General features: G+C 40.4%; 1 protein-coding gene across 1 annotated transcript in view; it reads left to right on the top strand.

The window, feature by feature from the left end:
- Positions 1-22,045, top strand: part of myo1d (myosin 1D) — a 549,120-nt gene that overhangs the window by 375,872 nt on the left and 151,203 nt on the right. Inside the window, exons 20-21 of the mRNA XM_060849058.1 lie at positions 10,969-11,082; positions 18,864-19,018. Coding sequence (XP_060705041.1) covers positions 10,969-11,082; positions 18,864-19,018 — 269 coding nt within the window. The remainder of the gene's footprint in view (positions 1-10,968; positions 11,083-18,863; positions 19,019-22,045) is intronic.

The raw sequence follows: 22,045 nt of genomic DNA, 5'->3' as shown, positions 1-22,045 counted from the left end.
TGTTGTAGTAATTTCCAGCAGAATGGAAAAAATACTGGGGGAATACACCAGAACAAACAGCAAGCCCACTACAATATCTTTTGTTCCAGGTTTTGACACAAAACGTAGCATTTATTTCAAAAATTAAACATTTTAAAAATCTTAGTGTTCTTAGATTTTTTTCTCCCAGATTTTTCTTATCAACCCATGTTTATAATGACATTCTACATTTTGCTGTTCCTGTACTATTTAGAAATATTTTGCAAAAGCCAAATTCTTTCATGCACTTTGCCTAATTATATAACACTTGATACTGTTCAACATACTTTATTAAAAGTATCTCTAATCTTTAAAGGATTCAATATTGTTCAAAACTCGACATCAAATGCCTTTATTTTGATTAAGCACCAAGCGTTCATACTTGAGAGGGAGCAGGAAAGAATCATGCTGCCTGTGTGTGTTTGAAATATAGGAGTGATTGGAGGGAAATGCAAGGCAGAATAAGATGGTTTTAGACTGCATGTGTCTATATGTATGGGGCGTGATAAATAGCGTTGGTGAATTGCAGACACAAGTAGCCGCATGCAGTAATGCTGTACTGGCAGACTGGACACTTAGTATTCCCAGCTTCAATATATACATGATCAATAAGGAAAAGAGAAATGCAAGGGATGTGATCAAAGATGTTGTTAGAGCACAAGGTTAGAGTTCAGTAACAATAAAGGCAATACGGATCACTAAATGGAAAGAAAAAATATTGTTTGCAAATTGCCAAATGATCCAATGACGGTAGAATTGTGATCATGGAAGAGTTCAATTATTCTAATATAAACTATAAAAGTAACAATGTAAAAAACACCAGAGAAAGGGGGGAATTACTGCAAACAGACTTGCTTAGTCAGCTATTTTCAGATGAACAAGGGGGAAAGCAAAAGCACTGCTGTAACTAGTTCTGGGAATTAAGTGGAACAGGTTGAATATATTTCATTGAGCCAACATCGTGATCACCGATTCCCACATGCTGTCAGGTTTAATGCAAAACGGGGAAAAATCCAAGGTAAATGTGCTTAGTTGGAGAACTAATTTCACCGAGTTGGAAAAAGGCTCTAGACCAATGGATTGGAATCACAGATTGGCAGCAGAATAAAGAATCAAGCAGTCGTAGAGTCCTACAGCACTGTGACAGGCCCTTCGGCCCAAACTGGTCCATGCTGACCAAAATTCCATCCACGCTAACCCCATTTCCCTGCACTTGGCCCATATCCTTCTAAACCTTTCGTTTCCATGTATTTGTCCAAATGTGTTTTAACTGTTGTTAATGTACCCACCTCAACCACTTCTGCTGGCAGCTCATTCCATAAGCATACCACCCTCTGAGTAAAAAATAAAACGTTGCCCCTCAGGTTGCCCCTTTCATTCTTGCCCTCTAACCTTAAACTGATGCGCTCTAGTCCTGGATTCCACAACCCTGGGGAAAAAAAGACTGAGTGCATTCAACTTATCCATGCTTGTCATGATTTTATACACTTCTATAAGATCCCCCTTCAGTCTCCTGAACTTGTCTAATCTCCCCCTATAACTCAGACAGTTGAGTCCTGGCAACACCCTTGTAAATCTCTTCTACAATCTTTCCAGTTTAATAACATCCTTCATATAACAAGGTTAAAAATCACAACACCAGGTTACAATCCAACAGGTTTATTTGGAAGCACTTACAACCACCTGATGAAGGAGCAGCACTCAGAAAGCAAGTGCTTCCAAATAAACCTGTTAGACTATAACGTGGTTATGTCTGATTTTTAACTTTGTACACCCCAGTCCAACACTGGCATCTCCAAATCATTCCTATAGCAAGGTGACCAAAACTGAACACAATACTCCAAGTACGGCCTCGCTAACATCCTGCGCTACAGCAACATAACTTCCCAGCTTCTATACTCAATGCCCTGAATGATGAAGGCCAGTGTGCCAAAAGCCGCCTTCATTGTCCTGTCTACCTGGGACTCCACGTTCAGAGAACCGTGCACCTGAACTCCAAGGTCCCTCCATTCCACTACACTCCTTCAGGCCTTATCATTCACCGTGAAATTCCTACCTTGATTTGAATTTCCAAAATGCAAGACCTCACTCCTAAATATATTAAACTCCAATTGTCATTTCTCGGCCCACTTCCCCAGCTGGTCAAAGTCCTGCTGCAATTCTGATCACCTTCCTCACTGTCCACGATACCTCCTATTTTAGTGCCATCTGCAAACTTACTAATCATACCTTGTACATTCTCATCCAAGTCATTACGTTCTCATCCAAGTCCGTTACAAACAGTAATGGACCCAGCACTGACCCCTGAAGCACTCCACTGTGGGAGGAAGCACTCCACTGACCCCTGAAGTACTCCACTGGACTGTGGGAGGAAACTGGAGCATCTGGAGGAAACTTGTGCAGACACTGGGAGAATGTGCAAACTCAACGCAGACAGTCACCCAAGGCTGTCAAGGGATGGTGGTTAGTGTCTCTTGTTGGTGATGGTCATTGTGTGGCATTTTTTGTGGCATGAATGTTACTTGCCACTTGTTGGCCCAAGCGTGGATATTGTCCAGATCTTGTATCTGAGGATGCAAATGGTGCAGAAAAATGTGCAATCATCAACGGACATCACCACTTATGACAGAGGAAAGGTCATTGATGAAGCAGCTGAAGATTGTCTTGCCCAGGAAAATAGTCTGAGGGACTCCTGCAGAGATGTCCTGGAGCTGAGGTGACACCCTCCACAACATAATCTGTCTTCCTTTGTGCCAGGTATGACTCTAACTAGCGGAGTGTTTGCCCCCGATACACATTGATTCAAGTTTTGCCAGGGCTCCGTAATGCCATATGCGGTCAAATGCGGCCTTGATGTCAAGGGCTATCACGCTCACCTCACCTCTGGAGCTTTGTTCCTTTGTCCATGTTTATACCAAGGTTGTAATGAGATCAGGAGCTGAGTGACCCTGGTGAAACATAAACTGGGCGTCGCTGAGCAGGCGTTCCTTGATAGCACAGTTGATGACCCCTTCCAACACTTTGCTGATAATGGAGAGGAGACTGATTGGGAAGTAATTAGCCGGGTTAGATTTGTCCTGCTTTTTGTGTACAGGACATACCTCGGCAATTTTCCACATTGTCGGGTAGATGCCAGTGTTGTGATGCCACTGGAGGATTATAAATGATTATATCTCTGTTCAACAAATGTGTCACCTAAAGGCCGGTCAGCCTGATACTAGTGTTGTGAAGGCCTCAAAAGCAATCATTTTAAAGAAAAAAAATTGCAAATTTAAAAGAAAATCAATTTAAAAATGAAAGCTAGTACATTCTTATTAAAAGCTAATTGTGTTTGAATGGCTTGATTGAGTTCTTTGACGTAATGGAGCAAATTGATTAGGGTAACAGTTAATAATATATACATGAAATTTGAAAAAGGGATTAATAAAATGACATATTCTAGAAATGTTCAAAATTTCTTGTCCAAAAGATTAAGGAAACAGTGACATTTTAGATACAAACTTGGCTAAAGACTAGAGAACTGAAAGTAGCAATGATAAACAATTTTGTTCCTCAAAGCTCGGTGCTAGGACCACTGATGCTTTTGGATAGCTATTAATAACCTAGACTCAGGAATATTGAGCAAACTTTTGGTTTGCTTGGGACACAAAACATGAAAATACTATCGGTAATGAGGAAGGTATAGAAGGAAATAGACTGGGAAATGTGCAGATGCACAGCAGGTTTGCTTCATCTGGAGAAGCATGAAGTAATTTGCTAAGAAGAATGAAGAAAGGCAATATGAATTAAATGATACAATTTTGAAGGAAGTACAGGGACAAAGTCAAGGTACAAATGTACCAAAGTCTGAAAATGCCAGGGCAAGTTGAAAAGGCTGTTTAAAAAGAATATGATGTCCTTGTTTTGCTAGGTATAGGCATAGAGTTCAATAACAAGGATGTTGCCGCGACTCTATCAAACTGCGATAGAGCTTCTGGATTCTGGTGCCCTTCATCAGGAATGGAGAGAAGCTGAATAGCCTGGGGCTGTTTTCCCTGGAGTGTCAGAGACTGAGGAGTGATCTTATAGAGGTTTATAAAATCAAGAGGGACATGGATAGGGTAAATATGTCTTTTCCCTAGGGTGGGAGGGAACTAGAGGGCATAGGTGTAAATTGAGAGGGGAAAGACTTAAAAGGGACGTAAAGGGCAACTTTTTCACACAGAGGGTGGTGCATGTATGGAATGATCTGCCAGAGGAAGTGATGGAAGCTGGAACAATTACAACATTTAAAAGGCATCTGGATGGGTACATGAATAGAAAGGGTTTAGAGGTATATGTGCCAAGTCCTGGCAAATGGGAAAAGATTTATCGAGGATATCTGATCAGCATGGAAGTCTTGGATTGAAAGGTCTGTTTCAGTGCTGTATATCTCTGTGATTCTATCTCTATAAATGCAATATTGCAGTCAAGGAAAAGCTAGAGAATTAAAGATGAGACACCTTCGACCAAATAGGCTCATTTTGTATTGTAAATTTCCTGTTTCTAGAAACCACTGCTGGGCTGCTTAGATTAGGAAACCTAAGGGGAGATTTGATAGAAGTGCTGAAAACGTGAAGGTTTTTGGTGCAATTATTTGGGGAAAAGTTCTTTCCAGTCAAAGTTGGGCTGATAACCAGACTACACAGGTTATAGCAGGTTGGCTGAAAAAATACCATGAAGGAAACAAAATAAGCAACAAATTTGTCATCTGGAATGCACAGTGAAAAAGGTAATAGAAGCAGATTCTGCAATATTTTCAAAATTGAACAGGATAAAATCTCAGTAAAATTTCCAGTATTATTGGGACAGAACAGGGAGTGGGGCTAATAGGATGACATCTCAAGAACTGGTATTCCAATGATAATGGCCTCCTATGCACTATTGTTCTGTGATTCTATATTTAACTAAATTTAAATGTATATAAATCATTTGGATGAGAATATAGAAAGCCTGGTTAGTAAGTTTGCAGATGACACCAGCATTGGTGGTATAGTGGACAATGAAGAAGGTTATCTAAGATTACAAAGAGACCTTGATCAATTGGGTCAACAGGCTAAAGAGTGGCAGATGGAGTTTAATACATTTTGGTAAAACAAAGGCAAGACTTATATAATTTAAAGTAGTGTCTTGGGTAATGTTGTAGAACAGAGAGGTCTCAAGGTTCACATGCACAATTCCTTGAAGTTTGTATCACATATAGAAATGGTGGTTAAGAAGGCATGCCTTCATTGCTCAGACCTTACAGTGTAGAGGCTGGGACATCCTGTTGAGATTGTACAGGATGTCGGTGAAGTCTCTTCAGGATACTTTCAGTTCTAGCCTCTCTTTATAGGAAGGATATTATTAAGCCAGAGAGGGTTCAGAAGAGATTTACCAGGATGTTGCTGGCGATGAAGGGTTTGAGTTATGAGGATAGGCTGGGACTTGTTTCACTGGAACGTAGGAGGTTGAACGATGACCTTACAGAGGTTTATAAAATAATGAGGGGGATTTCAAGACTAGGGGTCATATTTTTAAGATGAGAAGAGCAAGATTTAAAAAAAGACATGAGGGGGAATTTATTTTTACACAGAGTGGTTTATGTATGGAATGAACTTCCAGAGGAAGTGGTGCATGTGAGTACAGTTAAATATTTAAAAGGCATTTGGAGTGATATTGGCCAGAGGCAGGCAGGTAGGGATAGTTCAGTTTGGGATTATGGTCGGCATGGACTGGTTGGACTGAAGGGTCTGTTTCCGTGCTGTATGACTCCATAATACAGAGGTGAGAGAGTGTGGTTTCTGATACTGCCTTTCTTCTAATGTTATTTAACTCTTCAATTACTTCGAAACATGTAGCCTTCACCCAAAGGTTATTGAGGTCCCGTCACACAATCTTATTAAGGGAGAAGGAAAGATTAAAATCAAATAGTCTCATTGTTAAAAGCTGTTTTTGTGATTACTTTTTCTCCAAACTCACCTTAGTTATAGATGATCTGGAATAGAGCATTATTTGCTATATTAAGTTTCTTCTGAACATTAATCCACAGTGCATATTCTCCACCATTACCAGACACTTAGATTGTCCAGAATGGTTAACCGGAGACTTGGTCTTCATGTTCAAATAACGTGAAGTTCATGATGGCATTGTAAGTCATTATGAAGGAAGAGCTGTAACTGCATTGCAAGCACAGCTTCTCGTATGAGAGATATATTCTATGTTCTTATTAAATATTAATGACTTTTCAAATTAAAGTTAGTGTTATCTTGTCAGCCTCAAAGGATTTAACTTTTTTCACAGTACAGTACAACCTCGATAATCCGAACATCGATTACCTGAATTTCAGATTATCCGAACAAGATCTCAAGGTCTCGAAGCTTGGGTAAACTGTGTTATCCGAACATTCAATTATCCAAACAAAATACTCCTCGCCTGTGTCATTCAGATAATTGAGGTTTCCCTGTATAACAGATTGATTTCTCCCTTAAAACATTTTTTGAGCACCTTTTCTAACCTTGGAATGTTGTGTTTTGCAATTGATCAGTTACCTTTCGCTAGTAGCCACGTTGGCAATGTCAGAAAGTTGATTACACATTACAAGTTCCCATTAACAGCAATGTGATAATGCTCAGATAAGCTGCTTCATGAATGATAGTAAATGGAAAAACATTGACCGATACAGCAGGGAGAACTTCCCAGCTCCTCGAGATCACAGACATGGTTAGGTTTATCATCTCTTTGAAAAGACAGCCCCTCGGTTGGTGCACCACTCCCTCAGGGCTGCACTGGAGTGTCAGCCTAGACCGTGCCTGAACTTTCTGGAGTGAAATTTGATCCCACTTCTCCAACAGAGGTGAGAATGCTACTCATTGAACCACAGAAAAGATGTCAGTTCCCAGTAAACATAATACCAAGGGCAGAAGCATGACATGAAGCAAGATGTATGATATCAGCTAGCCATTTTGGATCAAATTTCAAAGTAATTCAGTGAAGTAATTATTATTTTGTCTTGGGTCCATGTTTATTTGACCTAAATAAATTCTTTGTGAGTTACTGCAAAGAGTTTTTGACTTAATTATATTTTAGTTAATATTTGCATTTTAAACACTTAGAAGTTATACTTTATCATTACATCCATCAATCTGCATTTCCTTTTCCATTTAATATATTTTATCTCAGCCGTTTCCTAATGAAAGTTGGACTCATTAAGACTCTTGCCTCTGAATCACCTGGATGTGTGTTCAAGCCTCCTTCCAGAGCCTTGAGCACAAAATCTAGGCTGGTGCTACTGCACGGGTTTTAAGTGCTGCCTTTCAAATGATATGTTAAATCAAGTCACCATATTGGCACTCTCTTTGGGACAAAAAGCAAATGAACTCTCCTAATATTTAATCTTCAACCAAACTGATGAAAACAGATTAACTAGTTGTTGATTTCATTACAAAATAAAAACAGAAAGAACTGCAGATGTTTTACATCAGAAACAAAAACAGAAATTGCTGGAAGAGCTCAGCAGACCTGGCAGCATCCATGGGGAGAAATCAGAATTAACATTTCTGGTTGAGCGACCCTTGCTCAGAACTGATTCATGACTTTTTAAATGAATGAATGATTTATTGTCACTTATATCTTGACGAAACAGTGTAAAAGTGTTTTGTCGATATAACCTAGCACCATTTCAAGTTACAACTAAGGATAGAAAGAACTTACTTAAATAAGAGTTACACTTCTGTTCAAATTGGTGTCCTAAGTCTGGCTCAGGGCTTCCCAAGGTATGCCGCTACTCGAGGAGTCCCTCTCCAAGACCAGTAACGACAGCGGTGATGCAGCAGGAGACCCCGGCTCTGCTGCTGCTGCTATCTCACCAGCATCGCCATCTCACCAGCACTGCCAAGAATCCAAGCTCCAGGTCTACTACCACCACCAGGAGTCCAGGATCCTGTGTTAGGAGCAAGATAAAGCAAGTTATGAGGTGGTTATGAAGTATCACAAGTAATGCTTTTTCAGCAAGTGTCAAGTAGATTTGAACCTGCTTTTTCAAGGGTTGTAACATGTACTAGAAACTGGTTGGAAGCAAGAACAGGAAAACAGACCAACTTCTCTCGACCTAGGGCACTCAGAAATAACACCATACCGGGATGTAGCACAAATGTCTGAGGAGCAATACCTGATCATAGAATCAGTGGAAGCAGGCCAGTCAGCTCATCGAGTAAAAAATGAGGTCTGCAGATGCTGGAGATCACAGCTGAAAATGTGTTGCCGGTCAAAGCACAGCAGGCCAGGCAGCATCTCAGGAATAGGGAATTCGACGTTTCGAGCATAAGCCCTTCATCAGGAATTCGAGTAAAAAATGAGGTCTGCAGATGCTGGAGATTTGAGTAAAAAATGAGGTCTGCAGATTTCGAGTAAAAAATGAGGTCTGCAGATTCGAGTAAAAAATGAGGTCTGCAGATTCCTGATGAAGGGCTTATGCTCGAAACGTCGAATTCCCTATTCCTGAGATGCTGCCTGGCCTGCTGTGCTTTGACCAGCAACACATTTTCAGCAGTCAGCTCATCGAGTCCACATCCATCTTGCAGAGAGCATCCCAGCAGACCCATCCCCTATGCTATCCCAATAACCTTGCATTTCTCAAAGTTAATTCATTCAACCTACACACCTGGACAGTATAGACAACTTAGCATGGCCAATCAACTTAACCTGCACATCTTTGGACTGTGGGAGGAAACTGGAGCAGCTGAAAGCAGACACTGGGCGAATGTGCAAACTCTGCACAGACGCCTGAGGCTGGAATCGTACCTGCATTCTTGGCACTGAGGTAACATTGTTTTGGATTTTAATCCATAAACAGATTTAAAATACAATCTTGCTTTAAGATGTCAGACATTGGATATTGCTGTGAATCAGTCTTCCATTGTCACAATGGTGAGTGCACTTTATTAACAGTGATGCAGTTTAAGACATTTAAAAGACTTGAAAGAGGCTTATATATGCAAGATTCATTATTCTTTAATATTGTACTGTACCCTGTCACTTTGGCAATTGCATCTGCCAAAAGTATAACCTCAAAGTGTATCATAACTTTGGACTTTCAGAATGCATATTGGCATGCCTTGATTTTCAACTGTGGTTAGTCGATAAACTGAATGTGCCAATCCACTTTCGTCTTACAGACGTTGCCTTAACTTTCCCAAAACTCATTATGCCAATGCACCTACATGAGCAGTGGTGGTGGTATATGACATGCAATGCCCATACTTTATATGGGGCAGGATTATTTTGTGTTTCACTCATGTTGGCTGGGTTATTATAACAAGACCACAATCAAAGACATCTAACTACGGTATCATCATTGTAGTTGAGAAATTTCTTTGAAGCTATGAAATATTGCTCTCAGAAAAAGATGAGCATTTGCATTTAAACTTTTCTTTCTACACAGCTGCTAGGCTTTGAAGACACATTCTTGTAAATGAAAAAGAGTTTGTTTGGAGTTTACTTGCTGTTTTCCTGGAGGCGGATGTCCTGACACAAATCTGGTTGATGTGAAAATTATATTTTGTAGGCTTGTGATTGTATATCATCCCAAAGGCAAAACTGCTGTACATTCCATCAGTTTTTCATCAACTGTACAGATGTACCCTGTGTTATCAGCTGCCAATTACATCATGCTCTATAATATTGAACCCACTGAATATGCCAACAATCTGTAAGGCAATCCTAGCTACAGGACTCCATTCAACTCTATTGACAATTGGATAGCATGATAAAATGAAGTCTCCATCTACACGTGCAATAGGAACCCACACAAAATCTATTTGACAAAGAGTATTAAAGAGATAGATAAAAGTATGATCCAGGAATTTTATGACTTATTAGCCAATTCTGTATCATGTGTAACTTTTATTTTCTTAATTCTCATTAATTTATGCTGGGGTGGCACACTATTGAATTATGAGGAAATTGTAGTGGCGTCTAATCCTGTCCTCGTTGACCTCTCTGTATAGCATTAACCATTGTCTTTTGGATGAATCAAACTGAGACCTAGCTGTCTGTCTTCCAGGATGAACCAGAAAGATCTCATTGTACCATAAGTCAAAACCTAAAATAAACTAATTGGTCATGAATCTAATTTCTATTTGTGGGAGTTTGCTGTAAAGTTTTACGTAACACTTTGAGACTTCCAACAGTGAATTCAAGCGCTTGAAAAATCAGGTGCTTTTTCTATGAATGATTAAAAAGCAGTACTCACTTTTATGAATATCTTTTATAAAGTTGTGAAAGATACAAATCTTGCTTGTCTGTCTTGTCAATAAATAAGCAGTAAGAAGCATGAACTACTGTATGTCTGTTCCAATTTCCCACTTATTTGCTATGTAAAATCAGCTAACTGTTCAGAAACCGGAGATTTTGCTTATGTGTGTGGATTAACATAACTGGCATATGAGGAGCTCTGGTTGTATAATTCCGGCTGATGCTGGATCTGAAATTAGTGACTATCTTGCATTAGTGATGTCAGGTCAATGCCATAATATTTAATTAGTAACAGGAAGAGCCCCATTATGCTGGTCAGTTATATCAGGGTGCAAAAGATCTGTACATGTGGTGAAACTATCATTCAGAGTGCAATCTGCCAAGCATCCTTATAATGATTAAAGGTGCCTTTCAGGGCAGTAAGTGTTCAAACTGAGCAATGTTTATAAGTTCTTCTTCCCAAGAGATAGGGCAATAATTTGAGGAACCTTGTGGAGGTCATATCACATGATGAGAAAACAATCTGGGTTACCACCATTCCTCCTGAACCTGAAGAAAGATTAAAGCCCCAAAAATTTGGTCGAAATCTGCATTGTTGATTTTGTAAGGCTTGGCTGGGATAATTCCCATACCCTTCTAAGAGCTCTGCCTTGGATTGGTGTTAATGTTTATTATACACTTGTCTTTATCTCACTATAGATAAATCGATTCAATAAATCTGAGGACCGTGCCATTTTCATCACTGACCGACATCTATACAAGTTGGATCCACTGAAGCAGTATCAAGTGATGAAGACTATTCCTTTGTATAATGTAGGTAACACTCTAGTGAAGTCTATGTAAAATGTCTCTATATAACAGCAATTTCTTTTGTCTGTCTGCCGCCTTTGTTTTGCCCCACTCCCATATTGTGTTTTGATATCTGCTTGACAAGACAAACCAGGGACCAGCTGTGATGGTTCTGCTAGAGTCACTATGTAGCTGGCCACCATCGGACTCCAGTACATTCTCACTCGACTCGGCTCTTGCATTTTCTTCAAGCTTGTGCAAGGAAGCAGCTGCAACATGCTCAAACCCCCACGTTCAGATCCTCCCCCACCTGATGGCCTGATAATTTATCATTGCCATTTGGGAAATTGCTGGCACAGATCTGCATCCGGCCTTTTTGAGGTGCAATGAACTGTAACACAAATACCTACAACCATATATTTGATCAGCCTGCTAGGGCCAGTTCCCCTAAAACATGAAAACCTAACCATGCAGCAAAGATTAACCAAATATTTTTTAATCAGGTGACTAAAAATAAGTCATCTACGAGTAAGCCAGTGCCGAAAAACAGTGAGATTCTGATGTGAAGCATCTCTCCTTCAGCATTGGATTAAGCATCATGTTCACACATGACTGTGCATTGAAACCCTTCAGCCTCAATACCATAACAGGCACTTTTCTCCGAATAATCTTTGTCTCATCTTCTGTCTTTAAAAACAACCTGATGAATATAACCTGAATATTAATCTTTCTAAAGCCAGCAAAGTAAACAGATTTTCTTTGAAGAAAGATGTGCAGAACGTATTTGTTTGAATTAATTTGTTAATGGTACTTAATTTTTATTGAGAAGAAGATGCATTATTAATTTTTAATCAATTTCTCAAAATCAGTCCAATTTATTGCATTGGTTTATTGGTTAGTTTCATTTTCATCTATGAAAAAGGGTTTTATTTGTCAGCTTTCTCTGTGTGTTTTGTCCTGCTTAGAGAGGGCGTGTTTAACACTTCAAGATGAAATTTTTTGCAGCAGTTTCACCCAGATGATCCTCGATAAATTCATCTTACTGTCAGAATAGTTCAGTATCAGCATTTCCGTGGTAACCCAGTTTCCATAGAGATCTCCTTGGAGACTGCATCAGCTGATGTCTCGCTGTGAGATGGTACAGAGACATAGTGAACATAAAATAATCACACTGCTTGACTTGCAAACCTCAACGTGTCTCTCTAAATTAAAGGATAGTTGCAATAATCACTGTGGGGAAGGTCAAAGCACATTACCAGTACCAAAGTTAGCATCAATTATGCCAGGAATTAAAAGTTAACTGTTTGAGGATCTCTGTAGCATTCACCAAACTGCAATTTTTTTGGCTTGATTGAATAATCTGATGAATTCAACTATTGTTTATTAGTCTTCAATCTACCTTATGACACTTCAGAAAAGCTTTGCAGTAAGAAGCTTATGATATTGAAAGCTGTTGAAGAAGTGGGAAGGGTTAAAGTATTTGCTTTCCAGCTGTCTGTAGCTTTGCAGTATAAGTGTTTGGTGTTCAGGATGAGCAGTGGAATACTAATTGCTTCCTGAATATTGGCAGTGTATACTAACAGGCATTAAAGAGTGACAGCTTGAAATGGGGTGACTGAATTGTGCCTATACTGCATTGTCCCATTTCAATTTATCTTTCTTCTGAACTTGAGATGCTTGCAGTTACAGCTGAAACCAGTTTAATAGACAAATTAAAATGACATCACTTTTCCCTTTATAGATAGCTGGCAAATGTCCATATTGCTTCTGTTCTGGACAAAGCTGCTCTTGAATTTCCAGGAGAGAGAAAAAAAAGAGGTTGGGTGTTTGGGGGAAGAGGGAATGTGATTGAGATTGCTAATGTTACGTATTGATTTAAAATAAAAGCTTTTACAGTGGAGATGCTTCGGAGGTCAGATGCCAAGATTTAAACTAATGTATTTCAGTGAGCTGAAACTTCATTTTTAAAAAATTATTATTTGTGTTAGTGGTAAAGAAAAATTAAATAATGGGTTAGCCATCTTATTGCCTTTCATCAGACCATTGGGTCCTTCATGACTATATCAGCTCTTTGAGAAATCATTATCCTGAACCCCTGCTGCTTGCCCTTAGCCAAGCCATTGTCAATGATTCTCAGTGCAAATCTGACCCAGGTGTCAATCACTCCCCCAGTCTGACTTGGTGCACAGTATTCATTATTCCTTGTGTAGCTCCATGCTCACAACATCATAAAAATTAAGAACAGGAGTAGTCTATTCAACCTCCCTCAAGCCTGCTCTGTCATTCATCGAAATCCTGGCTAATCAAGTTGTGGCCTTAAGTCCAGTTTCCTGCTGAGACTTCAAAGCCCTTTACAGCTTAATAGATCAAAAATCTGGCTAATTCAGCCATGAATATATTTAGTGGCCCTGCTTCTACTGCTCTCTGGGGAAGAGAATATCGGCTTTATCACTTCTATAACTGCATCTCACCTTGTTTTGATCATTCTTATTTTTAGATTCCTCCAAGGAGGGAAACGTCTTCTCAGCAATCATCCAATCAAGCTTGTCAAAATCTTCTTGGTTTGAACAAGCTCACCTCTCATTCTCCTAAGCTTCAATGAGTAGAAGCCCCAAATTACTGAGTCCTCAGAGGACAACATTCAAGAAAGCTGAAGACATAGTTCTTGCAAATAAAGGGATCCAAGGATATGAGTTGAAAGTAGGAACAGGGTACTGGGTTGGATGGTCAACCATGGTCATATTGAATGGTAGAACAGGCTCAAAGGGCTGAATGGCCTAGTCCTACTCCCAAATTTCATATTTAGAGTCATAGAAATGTACAGCATGGAAACAGACCCTTTGATTCAACTTGTCCATGCCATCCAGATATCCTGGATAAATCTCGTCCCATTTGCCAATATTTGGGCTATTTCTCTCTCACCCCTTCCTATTTGTGTACCCTTCTAGATGCCTTTTAAGTATAGTAATTGCACTAGCCTCCTCCACTTCCTCTGGCAGCCCATTCCATGCACACACTACCCTCAGCATGAAAAGGTTGTACTTTAGGTCCCTTTTAAATATTTCCCCCCTCACTTTAAACCTATGCCCTCTAGTTTTTGACTCCCCCATCCTGGGGAAATGCTCTTGTCTATTTACCCTATCCATGTCCCTCATGATTTAATAAACCTCTATAACGTCACCCAAGAACCTCCCATGCTCCAGGGAAAACAGTCCCAGACTATTCAGCCTCTCCCTGTAGCTCAAACCCTCCAACTCTGGCAACATCCTTGTAAATCTTTTCTGAACCCTTTCAAGTGTCACAGCATTCCTTCGTATAGGAGGGAGATTAGAATTGCACACAGTATTCCAAACATTGGTTAGGCAATGTCCTATGCAGCCTCTATATAACCTCCCAACTCCTATATTCAATGCACTGACAAATAAAGGTAAGCATACCAAACACATGTTAACCCTTTCATCCCGAGGAGCAACCCAATAAACTTTCTCACAGCTGCTTTCAGTTACAGCGCAAATGCTGTGAGACTTCATGTCAAAAGCTCTCTAGATACAAAAAAAATGTTTCCATGAACAAGGTTGCGGAGATTAGAAATGTGATGAAAGTTCCTGAGCTATCCCACCCCACCACTTTTTGGTCAGCCCATCCCTTGTGCTAGGGCAAAATGTTATGCTTTGATTGTTCCATGTTTGGTGAAATTTGTGAATCAGTCACAGAGCACTGTGTATGAACAGTAGTGTCTGACATTGCTAATTGTCACCTTATTGTAATGTTCCAGTTGCAATAAAACTATGCATAGAAGACTCACACTATGCAAAGTATCAGGATTTGTAGATGGCGGTGTTGGATTGGGTTTGTACAAAGTTAAAAATCACACAACACCAAGTTATAGTCCGTCAGGTTTATTTGGAAGCACTGGCTTTCAGAGTGCTGCTTCTTCATCAAGTGGTTGTGAACAATAAGATTGTAAGACACAGAATTTATAGCAGAAGTTTACAGTGTGATGGAACTGAAATTATACATTTAAGAAGACCTGGATTGTTTATTAAGTCTCTCATTTTTCAGAATGACCTTGTTGGTTTCAGTTCTTTCATATGGAAATTGCTAAACTTTTTTTAAAAGTTACATTCACAAGTGAACTTTAACAATTGGTGTCATGTCAGCCCAGAAAATGTATTGAAGGTGTTAACTCCCAGTGTGAGGCTGTCTGTGCCACAATGATCAGACTAATCCAAATTCTAATAAAAAAATGGATTTACACAATCTTACATGGATTCATGCAGTTTTTGAGCAAAGTAAAATGTAATTCTGCAAGTACAAATTCAACCAATATGTCTGTCTGTCTGGGGCGGTTTGAGTTTCTGTGAGAAGATGTATGTGTATAAAGGGCTTTAGGTCTGTGAGAGGATGTGTGTGTGTGTGTGTGAAAATAGTGCAATGGGATCACTTGTAGTGTGACATGAACCCAAGGCCCAGTGAGACCATCCCCATTGGTACTGAACTTGGCTATCAGCCTCTGCTCAAGCACTTTTCATTGTTGCCTGTCCCGACGTCCATCTTGGAGGAAGGACACCCGAAGCTCCAATGTCGAATGTCGCGGATCACTGAAGTGTACCCTGACTGGGAGGGAACACTCCTGTATGTTGTTTGTTCTGCGGTATCCATTCATCCGTTTCCGTTGCCATAACCTCTATTTGGTCTCACCAATGTACCATGCCTCAGGGCATCCTTGCCTGCAGCTTGCCAGTGGGGTCCAAGTTGACTCCTTAGTTGACTAAACAGCAGATAAAGGAGAAGCCATCGTCATTCAGAATGAACGACCTCAGGTGACAGACATGAGCTGCCCTTCCTTGTCCAGCATTTCCCAAGAGCCAAAAGACTCCACCATGTTCTTCGCAGCCTGCAACGCATTATCAGTGAGGACGTGCACCTCGCCAAGACCTTCCCCACACCTCCACTTCCCACCTTTAAACAGTCACGAAACCTCAAATAGATCATTGTTTGTAGCAAACTGTCCGATTTTCAGGACAACACCATACAATCAAGTCACGGTAGACGCTGCAAGACGTGTCAGAATGTCAACACAGATACCACCATTACATGTGGGGACACGTCCCACCACAAATGTGGCAGGCATTCATGCGACTCAGCCAACATTGTCTTTCTTGTGCGCTACAGGCAAGGATGCCCTGGGGCATGGTACATTGGCAAGACCAAACAGAGGCCATGGCAACAAATGAATGGACACCACAGAACAATCAACAGACAGGAGTGTTCTCTCCCAGTCGGGGAACACTTCAGCCGTCAGGGACATTAGACCTCAGACCTTTGGGTGACCGTCCTCCAAGACGGACTTCGAAAAGTGGCCGAGCAGAGACTGATAGCCAAGTTCGGTACCAATGGGGATGGTCTCAACTGGGACCTTGGGTTCATATCACACTGCAGGTGTCCCCATTGCAATCTAAACACACAGTCAGATGGACACACACAAACAAACACACACAGACTCTCCAACACACGCGCACACACAATCCTACACACACTCACACACACACTTTCTCATACACTCACACATTCCCTCCCCCACACAGACACACACTCACACAGACTCTTCCTCATATGCTCACACATTCCTTCCCCCACACATCCTCTCACAGACTTAGACCCCTTTACACTCTCACCCACACATATAAACAAACCCTCTCACAGACACTCATATCACCACCACCCCCAAACATGCGTGTGCGCGCACGCACACGCGCACACACACTCACATGCACATTTGTAGGGTGAATATGTACTTGCAGAATTACATTTCACTTTGCTGAAAAACTGCATGAATCCATGTAAGGTTCTGTAAATCCATTTTTTAGATTAGCATCAGTCTGATCATTGTGACACAGACAGCCTCACACAGAAAGGTAACACCTTCAATACATTATCTAGGCTGACATGATGCCAATTGTTAAAGTTCAATTGAGAATGTAGCCTTTTAAAAAAGTTTAGCTATTTCCATATGAAAGAACTGAAACCGACATGGTCATTGTAAAAGATGAGAGACTTAACAAACAATCCAGGTCTTTAATGTATAATTTCAGTTCCATCACACTGTAAACTTCTGCTATGAATTCTGTGGCTTACAATCTTATTCTCCACAATCACCAGATGAAGGTGCAGCACTCCGAAAGCTCATTCTTCCAAATAAACCTGTTGGACTATAACTTGGTGTTGTGATTTTTTTTTCACTGCAAAATAGGGCTATCACTTTTTTTTGCTAACGCTGTCTCTGCAAAAGCAACCCAGCCAGTCCTGCCCCTAAGCTCTTTTCCTGTAATCCTGAAATTGTTTCTGTCTTCATAAAATTATTCAATTCCTTTTTGAAAACCATGATTGAACCTACCACCACCATGTTCTCTAAGACAGTGCATTCCCAGTCACACTGCTTGAAAATTGTCTTTACCTGTGACCCCAGTTCTGAGGAAGGGTCACTCAACCAGAAACGGTGGTCCCAATTTCGCTCCACAGATGCTGCCAGACCTGCTGAGCTTTTCCAGCAATTTTTGTTATTGTTAAACTCATGACCCCAATGCTTTTATTTTTGTCAGTCATCCTGAGGTTGTGTCCTCTCATTGTTGATTCTTCCACCTATGGGAACAATTTTTTTTCTGTCCAAACCCTTCATGACTTTTATCAATTGCTTATCAGAGTTTCTTTCTCTAAGAAGAACAATCTGTAATCTATCTCCATATCTCCAAGATCCCACCATAGCTGGTAATAGGTTTCAGCACAGTATCACAGGTGAAAGTATCCAGGCATGTCATTGGACCATGCCAACAGTAAACCTATGACTTTAGATATTTCCTATTTAGTTGTTTTCTGTTTCTCTGTGTCAGAAGTTTGTTTTCTCTGAGTATTGTGTGTTATTTGCCCTTTGCTGCCCAGTATCTGCCCAGTATTTGCTGCCCAGTATCTGCGCTTATCTATTTTTTGCGTCAGAGCGAACTCATAAATACACACTGTGCTTTGGATATTTTCTCTGAACAGACCAGTAAGCTTGTGTCCTCTGGTGAATCAGTAAGAATGGACAATGCTCTGCATAATAGGTCTGCGTGGTCAATGAGGAGAGCTGGTTCATCTTGAACTTTTGGCATGGAGATGACTATTTCAAAATGAAACCTGCATGATCTTTTTTATATGCTGCCTGTTGTATTTGGACAATTGATTCCTTTCAAAAAGGTGTGGTACTTCTTGAAATTCAACCATTACTGTAAGTAAGTCCAAATTAACATTTTTAAACTGTACTGACTCTGTTATAGCTGGCGTGAAATGTTGAGGACTTGGTATTATAACATTCACTTGTAAGTATCAGCAGCATTTCCAACAGTAGTAACAGTGTGATGACAATTACGTAGTGCTGCTTTTAACAATCACAAGGTGTGCTGTGATACCCACTGGCTCTGTCATTCTTTAACTATTCTTGGAAAAATCAAAAGTAATGAAACTAAAATCAGGAAGTAACCCAAAGCATCATTGCCCAGCATCTGCTGTTCAAATAAGCAGATAAGGTTGTGATTCTGTGTGTCATGGTTTAGAGCTTTTTTAAGAGTTAAATCAACATATAATATTCAGTGATATGATATGGGAATCTGGAGCTGTGTGGATAGCTAGCACAGATACAAAGCGTCTAATCTCAGTGTATTACAATCATAGAAATTGACAATTTGTTCTGAAACATTGCATATGATTCAGGATAGAAGGATAATGTCAATAAAGTAGATGACAGCATTGTATTTCTCCCCTGTCTGCAGGTTACTGGAGTGAGTGTATCAACAGGAAAAGATCAGCTTGTTGTGTTCCACACCAAGGATAATAAAGACCTCATTGTGTGCCTTGATAAAATGCAGCCAGCCAATGAGAACCGCATCGGCGAGCTTGTGGGTGTTGTGGCCAATCACTTCAGAAGGTTAGAGGAATTGAAAATGTTCTGTTTGCTTTGAACCGGGAAATTGCACACACTCATTGTGTGAGATTAAAATAGGGTTAATCAATATATCTCATTTCTCTTTCCAAGCCCTGCAAGGCCCAACATAATTATCAAGGTTTACAATTCTTCCACACCTAAAACATCCAGCATGACTGACAAGATTTCAGCTGTCTGTGAAAAAGTGTACTAATACATGCTACCCAAACTCTGTCCCATTGAGAGCCCAGTTTGAGGCTTGAAAATTATTTTGACCCTTTGATGAATGGTTAGAGGGGTCAGAGTGCCAATGGATGGGGGTTGAAGGTGATGGTGGAGGTGGTCAGACTGAAGAAACCAAGATGAAGGATGGTAACCTCAGAATGCACAACCACAAACGTTCAACTCACACTTTGGTAAATGCTGTTTAGATTAGATTAGACTTACAGTGTGGAAACAGGCCCTTCGGCCCAACAAGTCCACACCGACCCGCCGAAGCGAAACCCACCCATACCCCTACATTTACCCCTTACCTAACACTACGGGCAATTTAGCATGGCCAATTCACCTGACCCGCACATCTTTGGACTGTGGGAGGAAACCGGAGCACCCGGAGGAAACCCACGCAGACACGGGGAGAACGTGCAAACTCCACACAGTATGTTCTAATGTGAACATACAAATGTATGAATTAGTAGCAGAAATAGTCCACTCATCCCCCTGAGCCTGCTCCACCATTCAATAAGATCACAGCTGACATGATTGCTCTCAATTCCCTTGTAATACAGACATGATGCACACCCTTTCAGATCAAGAATCTATCTACTTGTGTTTTAAAGACAATCAAGCACTGTGCTTTCACCACCCCTTGAGGAAGAGAACCCACAAACTTTCTCCTCCTACATATTTTTAAACAGACACTTTTGAATCTGGATTCTCCTGAAAGTGGAAACATCCTTTCCAGTGCATCCTGTGAAGACCCCTCAGCTTCTTATATGTTAGATGACTAAGAGATGAGTTTATTCTAAACTCCAGTGGATACAAGCCTAGAGTAGATCCATAGAATTCCGGCAGTGTGGAAACAGGCCATTTGGCCCAACAAGTCCAGACCAACGCTCCAAAGAATATCGCACCCAGACCCATTCCCCTATCCTATTACTTTACATTTCCCCGACTAATGTACCTAATCTACACATCCCAGAACACAATGGACAATTTAGCATGGTCAGTTTCCCTAACCTGCACATCTTTGGACTGTGGGAGGAAACTGGAGCACCCGGAGGAAACCCACACAGACACGGGGCGAATGTGCAAACTCCACACAGATGGTCATCTAAGGCTGGAATCGAACCTGGGTCACAGGCGCTGAGAGGCAGCAGTGCTAACCACTGGGCCAACATGCCACCCGCTTGTCTTAATATTCCTCATTCCAGTCTCTGTCCAATAAGCCTTTGAACGAATTCCACTATACTGCACTCGGGTTTGATTCCAACCTTAGGTGACTGTGCAATCTCCACACAGACATTCTCCCCATGTCTGTGTGGGTTTCCTCCGGGTACTCTGATTTCCTCCCACAATCCAAAGATGTGCAGATCAGGTGAATTAGCCATGCTAAATTGCCCATAATGTTAGGTGCATTAGTCAGGGCTAAATGTAGGGGAATTGGTCTGGGTGGGTTACTCTTCAGAGGGTTATTGTGGACTTATTGGGCTGAAGGGCCTGTTTCCACACTGTAGGAATCTAATCTTAAAAGAAAAGTTACTTAAAAAGAGACTACTGCTGTACACAAAACTCTCAACAATCTCACCAAAGCCCTGTATAAGTGAAGTATAAGCATCCTACTTTTGTATTCAATTCCTCACACAATAAGCAATAATATTTTATTAGCTGTCATAATTACTTGCTATATCTGTTTATTAGACTTGTATGATTCATGCTTTGGATCCAGATATGTTGCGCCAGTTTTTAAAGTTGTTCTTGTTTAAACTAGGTGGATTTCCTGTTAATTCTTAATTGTTACTTCTAAACCAGTCCTTTAATATTAAGATAATGATGGGGATTGTATAGGTTCTTCATGATACTGGTTTTTCTTACTTGTTATGAGTTGAATCTGGCCCAGATAATTAATCAAAACATTTATGTCAGATGTGTGTGCGCATTCAGTTACAAGCAGGTGAAGGAACAACAAACTTAATGGATAAACTTACTTTCTTTCTCAGTAGTTATGATTTGGTTAATCAGTGCATCTCTCGGATGGAAGTTCCCCTCAGATATTGCTGCAATATCTGCCTGCAGTGCATAACACAAGGCCTTACGTTTTCAGTTCTCAGAAAGTAGTCCAGTCAAAAATAAATAATCATTTAACAGGGAGCCAATTTTTCCATGTCTTTAATATAGAATTCTAAGTATTCCATCAACACAGAAAGTAGTTGTAAAGTTGGTGTGTCAAAGTAGTGAATGTTATTGTCATTTGTATCAGGTCATGTTCAAATTAAATAACTAAGGCTGGTAGCAAATGCATTTATTATTTTATATTTGCAAGTCAAGATTTAGATATTGGTGGCACTCCAAGCAGCTGTGTAACCTGCTTAATTCCACAGCAGGCTAAGAACTTCAGTCATTTCAGCTAAGAAGGTGGACTGCTTAAATTATCATGCTAAATTGCCCATAGTGTCCAGGGATGTGCAGGCTAACCAGATTAGCCATGGCAAATGCAGGTTGATAGAGTAGGGAGGTGGGTCTGAGTGAAATGCTCTTTAGGAGGTTGGTGTGGATTTACTGGACTGAATGACCTCCTTCCACACTGTAGGGATTCTATCTACTTATACCATGCTACTTATGTTTATTTAGTATCTTTAACATTGTAAGACATGTTGCAAACAAATGACCAAAATGTTGAGAGGCAAACAGATCTTGCGAGGAATCATGGTCATAATGTTATTTAATACATTGTATTGTATAACACATTTGTAAACAGAATTGGGATTATTTTTTGTCATGATTATTGTGCCACTAACAATGAGAGAGTTC

Source organism: Hemiscyllium ocellatum, chromosome 32 (genome assembly GCF_020745735.1).
Source record: "Hemiscyllium ocellatum isolate sHemOce1 chromosome 32, sHemOce1.pat.X.cur, whole genome shotgun sequence".
Lineage (NCBI taxonomy): Eukaryota > Metazoa > Chordata > Chondrichthyes > Orectolobiformes > Hemiscylliidae > Hemiscyllium > Hemiscyllium ocellatum.
The sequence above is the reverse complement of the archived record's forward strand: the minus strand, read 5'-3'. Positions and strand labels throughout refer to the sequence as shown.